The 7,839-nt window shown below is 36.2% G+C and overlaps 1 protein-coding gene and 3 non-coding genes across 4 annotated transcripts; all 4 read right to left on the bottom strand.

Annotated features, from left to right (window-relative positions):
• Window positions 1-1,928: 1,928 nt before the first annotated feature.
• trnai-uau (transfer RNA isoleucine (anticodon UAU)) lies at window positions 1,929-2,022 on the bottom strand. Its single transcript has 2 exons — window positions 1,985-2,022; window positions 1,929-1,964 (listed from the first exon to the last, which is right to left on the bottom strand). It is a non-coding gene; the product is annotated as a tRNA-Ile (tRNA).
• Window positions 2,023-2,075: 53 nt separating this feature from the next.
• trnai-uau (transfer RNA isoleucine (anticodon UAU)) lies at window positions 2,076-2,169 on the bottom strand. The gene is made up of 2 exons: window positions 2,132-2,169; window positions 2,076-2,111 (listed from the first exon to the last, which is right to left on the bottom strand). It is a non-coding gene; the product is annotated as a tRNA-Ile (tRNA).
• Window positions 2,170-3,937: 1,768 nt separating this feature from the next.
• On the bottom strand, window positions 3,938-4,031 carry trnai-uau (transfer RNA isoleucine (anticodon UAU)). Its single transcript has 2 exons — window positions 3,994-4,031; window positions 3,938-3,973 (listed from the first exon to the last, which is right to left on the bottom strand). It is a non-coding gene; the product is annotated as a tRNA-Ile (tRNA).
• Window positions 4,032-4,507: 476 nt separating this feature from the next.
• On the bottom strand, window positions 4,508-7,385 carry cnpy4 (canopy FGF signaling regulator 4). The gene is made up of 6 exons (XM_016288003.1): window positions 7,160-7,385; window positions 6,832-6,958; window positions 5,822-5,918; window positions 5,578-5,700; window positions 5,213-5,330; window positions 4,508-5,105 (listed from the first exon to the last, which is right to left on the bottom strand). Exons 1-6 carry the CDS (start codon window positions 7,242-7,244, stop codon window positions 5,002-5,004), a joined length of 654 nt encoding a protein of 217 aa, XP_016143489.1. The 5' UTR covers window positions 7,245-7,385; the 3' UTR covers window positions 4,508-5,001.
• Window positions 7,386-7,839: the final 454 nt, after the last annotated feature.

The raw sequence follows: 7,839 nt of genomic DNA, 5'->3' as shown, positions 1-7,839 counted from the left end.
TGGAGGTGAGAGCTACTGTGGTCAACTACAACTAGTTTAGAAAATACACCTATAGATTTTATAGTGGCACTTCATTTGTCAGTATTATCAAGTTATGGATTTCATTTATTGTTAAAAGAAAAAAAAAAACAGTGCTGGAGTATTAGCTTTTGATTGCAATTATGTTCTGTAACCTCTTAAATATTAAAACCAGCTTTAGTCATTTATCACCCAGTTTTTTTTCCCTCCTGCTTCTTTTGTTGTCTGAACTCGTCTCGTTTCCACTCATTTCATCCTTAATTAGGTTTCAAGTATTTGATGATGCAAACAGTGCAAAACTGTGTTTGATTTTGAAACAGCTGCTCGTGAGAGCTTTGTTTTGACGAAAGGAAGTCAGAATCCTTGGCATAATTTCTGTTTTGATTTCAAATGGAACACGCCATTATAGATTCCATGGATACACATTTCATAACTGTTTGGATCAATTATCACATAGAATAACATTCAACATTTGAGGGGTAATCATGCCAGAAAAATACATAGTTTGAGACAAGATGGCAGAAAATCAGGCTTAGGTAAGGACAAGGTTATCTTTATTTTTTGTTTTTAAAATTTAAGTAGGTTACCTCTGAAACCACAGTCACATTTTTCCTGTTATTTAGTTATAGAAGGAGAACACAAGAATGGTGAATAATAAAGAATACAAAATAAAGAAGTGTTCAAATGACTTGTTTTCTACAAATGTTAGAACTCATATTTCTGCTTAAGTCAGATATGCTTTATCCTGTTTGAAAAGTAACATTTCGAGGACTAAAGATTCAGTATCAGAATCCTGCAGTGTAACTTGGTCTAGATCAATTCCCACTTTATGGTTCTTCTCAGATAAAATGCATATGCAGACTAGCGATGTCTGCAGGTCTTGTTCAAGCACATGTTCCCCAGATTATTAGATTCTAAATACAGTGGTCTGCAGAAATATTTTATTTTCAAAACTATACTGTAGTATTGAGTGATACACTGGTTTGGTATTCAATGCATGCATTAAAAACAAATGTTCACACTGACAATTCTGTGATGTAGATATACTGATCAAGAAAAACAAGGGCAAAGCATGATCTGTGCTATATAGTTCACAAATGACCCATACGAACAATAATTAATGACCAAGAACAAAAGCACTGCACTGGTAGGAAGTCATACATGTGTGATTAATAATGTTTCAAAGAATGTGCAGTACAGTTAATGACTGTGTTCGGTCATAGAAGTCATTAGCAGCTGGCCCTGCGTTTTCTTTCATTTCAAATGTTTGTAAGTGGGGAATTTAAGAAGTTTTTAAACAAACACACATTAGGAAAAGAGAGAGTGAGAAATGAATGAAAAAGTGCACTGTATCAAAGCTATAAATACACAATCAGTTTGCGTATAATTTTAGATGTAATAAAAACTTGATTCTATTAATGTAATTTAAAAAAAAGTTGCTGAAGTGTAATATCACTTTCAAAGCATTCTTTGTCATTAATTATATTCTAGACACTTATCTATAAATGCAAGTCAGACATATTGAACAAGACATATTATTCATTAGTAGCCTAGCCTACTGTGTATGACAAGAAATCAGCATAACTAATGGTAGATCACTGAAATAAAGCTGTCTTGGTTGTGTGTCCCACAAGTACAACAATGAACCCCTGTAAGTGACATAGATCAGTGGTTCCCAACCCTGGTCCTGGAGGCACCCCAACACTGCACATTTTGCATGTCTCCTTTCTCTGACACCAGTTTCAGGTCTTGAAGTCTCTACTAATGAGCTGATGACCTGAATCAGGTGTGTTTGATTAATGAGACATACAAAATGTGCAGTGTTGGGGTGCCTCCAGGACCAGGGTTGGGACCCACTGACATAGACAATGCCTTGTGTGATTTATCTTGATACAGAAAGGACCTAAAACTGCTCCAGGTGAGGGTCGAACTCACAACCTCGGCATTGCTCTGCTTTGTACTGCTGTATAAGTACCGCGCGCTAACCGATTGCGCCACTGGAGCTTAGTGTGTGCATCAGAACAATAATCATCCTTGATACAGAAAGGACCTAAAACTGCTCCAGGTGAGGCTCGAACTCACAACCTCGGCATTGCTCTGCTTTGTACTGCTGTATAAGTACCGCGCGCTAACCGATTGCGCCACTGGAGCTTAGTGTGTGCATCAGAACAATAATCATCACAATAGGATGAGATCCTCATGTTTACTAAAACTTGAAAAAGGAAATGCAAGACGGATCTCTAGGTCCCTTACTGGTGATAATGTCACATATATCTTTCAACCTAAGTTAATGGTTTATTATCCACAAGGACCGTTTGTCACCCCATCAGTGAACCAGTTTATAAATGGACACATTTGGTTATTAGTTTATGTTTTAGGACTTTAGGACTTATGTTTTAGGACTTTGTGCCCCCTAGTGGTGTCTAAGATGTTTTAAGTCCCCTTTTGGGCACCATTGTGGATTTTTTTTCTTAAAACCCCTGGTTAGTGATTAGTATCTGCTAATTAAGTTTCTGTGTTACAGTGAAGTGGGGGTAGCTGTTTATTATAAGTGTGTTATAGATACTGTTACTGACTTTTGACAGGCCTATAAGCATGAATTCACTTGTCATGACTCATGTGTTTAACCACTAGGTGACAGTTCATGCACATCATATAGCTCCAGCCAACTGGGATCAACAAGAAGAGATTATCTTTCATACAAAAACTTTTAAAAAATTGTAATAATTTTGTGTTGGAATGTCAAGGTTACAATTTACGAAAACATCCGAAAATACCCTTATGTACAATAAGCAAAAACAAAGACAAATAAGGCGTCCTGCAGCTTAATTGCTTACACAATTAAATATGTAGTTATTATCTGTTCTGGTGACGGTGAGTTACCACTTCAAGACTATTTAATTCAAAGCAACTGACACTTAATGCCACCATAAGTACTTAATATCACTTAATTTAAGGATAGCTCTTATTAATAATCAGTGTTGGGGGTAACACATTTCAAGTAACGTGAGTTACGTAATTAGACTACTTTTTTCAAGTAACTAGTAACGTAACGTATTACTTGTTAATTTACAAGAAAATATCTGAGTTACTTTTTCAAATAAGTAACGCCAGTTACTTTTTTTTCCCATTTATTGATTGAAAGCTCTCCTGTCCCCTTGTTGCGAGAAATCGGGAGTAAGATGTTACTTTAGTTCTAGAATAAATGTGAACATGCATTAATTCATCTCACTCACTCACAAAAAAAAAAAATCTGATTTAGTTTTCCTCAAAATTAATAAAAACAGTTAAAAGCAACTCAGAATATGACTCAAAGCTGCAATAATTAAATATGTTAAATAATACAAATATCCTTTATGTATTTAATCCCATTTATTTGCTGCTGACCTTCAGTGATCCAATTCAACCATACTAATAAGCAAAAATTACACAAGATACACTAATATTTCTTCTTTTTTTTATTGCTGAAGAGTGTTGAACTTTCTTCTTCTGTGTTCTACTGTACAGACGTGAATTTACACTTCCTTCAGCCTGAGGCTTTTGGTGTGAAAGGGCTTTTATATTTGCCAAAAATATAACTTTTTATATTAAAAGCAAACAAGCAAGCCCAGCCCAGATTTCAAAAGTAACGCAAAAGTAACGTAACGCATTACTTTCAATAAAAAGTAACTAAATAATGTAATTAGTTACTTTTTTAGGAAGTAACGCAATATTGTAATGCATTACTTTTAAAAGTAACTTTCCCCAACACTGTTAATAATATCCCTACTCTTAAAGTTTTTTTTTGGGTAGCTGTTTAATTTCTCCTTTGAATTGCACCCAGGCGTTTTGGACATCTGCAATTGCATACGCAGTGTGGAGAATTTCACGTCGAGCTCATGTTGACCAGAAGGCATGAGTATTACCTGCATGTTAAAATTGCTCCAGGTGAGGCTCGAACTCACAACCTCGGCATCGCTTTGCTTAATACTGCCTTATAAGTACCGCACGCTAACTGATTGCGCCACTGGAGCCCTCGGTTGAGGAGGTATAGGCTCCTCAACTGACCTTAAATAGTTAATTGGATAGGATCATTTCTCTTTTTGAAAAGACTGGCGAATGATGAGCCAGACCTAAAGAGCTCCTACTGGCACTTTGGACGGACACACACACGTCTGGTTTGCTATCCTTGTGGGGACTCTCCATAGGCGTAATGGTTTTTCTACTGTACAGACAGTATATTCTATTGCCCTACACCAACCCTACCCCAAACCTACCCCTTACAGGAAACTTTCTGCATTTTTAGATTTTCAAAAAACTATGTTCTGTGTGATTTATTAGCTTGTTTACCCATGGGGGCCTCAATTTAGGTCCCCACCGTGACACGAGTCCCCATGAGTCTGTGTGTATTCAGGTTTAAGTCCCCACCAGAACAGAAAAACAGGTACACACACACACACACACACACACACACACACAAAGACGCCACACTTATGATTTATAGCAAGAATCCATTGTTTAAAAACATTACTGTACATGTTACATCAGGAGAAAATATATTTAAAGTACCTCACAATACAAAATCCTAAAAGCATCTTTTTGGTTTGTGCATGGTTGTGCAATAATGATAAATACGTATAAAATTCCCTATCAAGTCGATCAGTAAAAAAACTGTTAGTTTTTGTAGTTGCTCTAACACATCCCTATAAGATAATACACAATAAAAGGCACATTTCATTGTCTTTCTTCATTATTGGAAACACTGAGAAATTCATGATATCAGCATGGAAAAAGAGATAAAATACCAAGGACTGTTCACATACCATGATCTGGCAAATGTAACAGATTAGGACAATTTTGAACACTTACAGTTAGTGTTCGTTGCTGTAAAGTCATGTTCATGTAGATTTGAGGAAAAAACTTTGATGCTTCCTTGGTTCCTGTAGTTTTGTGCACAGATGTAATACAGGTCGTATGCATTCATCAACCATTATGGCTCTGCTTTCACAGTTCTCCTGCATCATGGGTCTGTCTTCTGTTCTCTCCCTCACTCTCCTCTTTGGATCCCTTTACACCCATGTCACCTTTCCATACCTCATTCAGGCACTCTGAAAGAGATCAAATAAGGCCTGAAAATAGTGGCTTATGCATAGAGGAAGGATTATATTACGAGTCTGTATGTTCGTGAATGCTAAGAGATACAGTGTATTTCTACCTTGGTCCGAGTCTCTGAGGACATGGGTTGCACAGAAAAATCTGTCAAGTCTCTCATCTTGATGATGAAAGTACCAGTTCTCCACAATCTCCTCATACTCTTCCAACATGGTCTCACACTGTAATATAAACATGACAAGAAAAAATATATATACATTTGACCATACTGTCCCAAAAGGTATATTTTTCATTTAGAAGACAGTATATTGATCCTCTTTTTAACATTCTACAAACCGACAGTCCAGTTCATAAACACTATAAAAAATTATTAGTAATCTCAAACAATAACTGCATATAATTTATGAAGACGAAAACATGCAACTACACCACTCCACGGCTCTTTCTTTGTTAGTGCATGAGTATTACCTGTCTCTTCAAGTCTGCCACCTCCACTGATGGTTCATCCCACAGTTCATAAGGGATACCCAGCTCTACCTTCACTCCCTTATCCACCAGATTTTTCAGTGTGTTCATGGTTTGACTCGTGCCCTGAGAAACACAGCAGTCTAAAATTATTTATCATTTTGCAAACAAAATCCACACATTTAAAGTCCACACATTTCATGCAACTGAGGGCTGGGAAAGAGTGCTAAGGTGCGCTCAATAATACCTTGGCATAGCGAAGGCTCCCTGGTCTCTCAGCATGGACTTTATACTGCAGAATTCTTTCACAGATGTTGTCCATGGCCTCAGTAAGTCGCGTCTCTCTGGAAACAAATAAATCATAATAGCAAGAGGTGGGAGAACATTAGTACATTTAGTTTTTTTCCTAACCTTAAGGGTTTTGTTTTTTAAGCTTTCTCATAGTGACAGAACTGACATATCAGCAGTGTTGGGGGTAACTCATTACAAGTAACGCGAGTTACGTAATCAGATTACTTTTTTCAAGTAACTAGTAAAGTAACGGATTACTTTTTAATTTAAAAGAGAATATCTGAGTTACTTTTTCAAATAAGTTACTTTTTTTTCTCCAATTTATTGATCGGCAGCTCTCCTGTCCCCATGTTGAGAGAAATCAGATGTTACTGTAGTTCTAAAATAAATATAAATATGCATTAATTCATCTCACTCACAAAAAAACACCGATTCAGTATTCCTCAAAATGAATAAGAATAATGCAACTCAGAATATGACGCAAACCTGCAATAGTTAAATGTTAAACAACACAAATATCCTTTATGTATTTAATCCTATTCTATTAACCAATGTCTTTGCTTCTGACCTTCGATGATCCAGTTCAACCAATAAGCCAAAATTACTCTAGACAAACATTTGCGTGTCTTTGTTTATTGCTGAAGTGTTGAAATGTCTTCTTCTGCATTCTACTGTACGGATGTAAATGTACTTTCTCTTCAGCCTGAGGCTTATTCATTTCACTTTTGGTGTGAAAAGGCTTTTATATTTGCCAAAAATATAACTTTTTTATTTTAAAAACAAACAAGCAAGCCCTGTCCAGATTTTAAAAGTAATGCAAAAGTAACGTAATGCATTACTTTCCATAAAAAGTAACTAAGTAACGTAATTAGTTACTTTTTTATGGAGTAACGCAATATTGTAATGCATTACTTTTAAAAGTAACTTTCCCCAACACTGCATATCAGTATGTTACGAAGATCTTACGAAGTGTAGTATTTGATTTTGCGCTTGCGCTTGCCAGTGTCCAAAACTTCTCCGAGCTCTAGAACTTCCTTCGAGCGGCCAGTTTTTTCCAGGACGTCCTGCAACTCCACCGTCAGTAATTTACAAACTATTAAAAGGAAAAAAAAAAACTTTAGAACCCGACTGAAGTTTCGTTTTGACTGAATAACTTACACATGAAGTAGCCTACAGAGGAAAACTTTGCACAAGGGGATATTTCATATGAATTACATTATAGGATAGTTATATATATATATTTACATTCAGCACCTAAGGGACAAACGAAAGGATGATACTTTCTGTTTCTTACCGTCGCATTTATTTGGTAATCGCTCCTCTTGGTTTGCCAAAACGGGGCTGAACATGCAAATAAAGAGAATGGCAAACATTTCCATAATGACCTCGGTTTAAAAACGTGGAATCAATAGGAGTTCACATTAAAGCCACATCGACATTTTTGAGAGTGGTTCAGACTAGTGGAACAGAGCATGCGCATTGTCAAAGCCGATGGTAAGAAATGGCAAACAGAAAACGCGTTATCGATTTAGGCATAGCTAATCGATAGCACACAATCGATAGTTGTTTAGTTCCAGAATCCCCGCAAAGATTAAAGTAGGCTACCATAAACGTTTACTGGTCAAAGTGAAAAAAAGGTTCATTTATTAACAAATTCTTAGGATACACTGAGACTATGAAATAAGCGCTTCAGGCATCGTATTACTACGGTGGTAGAGAAGTGCAAAGCAGATCACAATTCTGAAAACAAAATAACAAATTACAAACGCAAATGCAAGTCTAAAAAACAAAATAACAAGTCAGAAAACATTATAACAAGTCAGAAAACACAATGACAAATTCGAAAACAAAATAACAAGTCAGAAAACATTATAACAAGTCAGAAAACACAATGACAAATTCGAAAACAAAATAACAAGTCAGAAAACACAACGACAAATCAGACAAACCGGAAGAGGTAGGTATAGTTTGAGA

Source organism: Sinocyclocheilus grahami, unplaced genomic scaffold, assembly GCF_001515645.1.
Source record: "Sinocyclocheilus grahami isolate Dianchi unplaced genomic scaffold, SAMN03320097.WGS_v1.1 scaffold227.1, whole genome shotgun sequence".
Taxonomy (NCBI): Eukaryota; Metazoa; Chordata; class Actinopteri; order Cypriniformes; family Cyprinidae; genus Sinocyclocheilus; species Sinocyclocheilus grahami.
Note: the sequence above shows the minus strand (reverse complement) of the source record. Positions and strands in the feature narration are given on the sequence as shown.

What these genes read in the sequence shown, in the direction of transcription:
- cnpy4 (XM_016288003.1), bottom strand. Translation starts at nt 7,244, where the DNA reads ATGGAAATGTTTGCCATTCTCTTTATTTGCATGTTCAGCCCCGTTTTG. An exon ending in GGAGCCTTCGCTATGCCAAG is followed by an intron (nt 5,701 to 5,821) that starts GTATTATTGAGC and finishes TGTGTTTCTCAG; the next exon opens with GGCACGAGTCAAACCATGAA. An exon ending in CCTCAGAGACTCGGACCAAG is followed by an intron (nt 5,106 to 5,212) that starts GTAGAAATACAC and finishes GATCTCTTTCAG; the next exon opens with AGTGCCTGAATGAGGTATGG.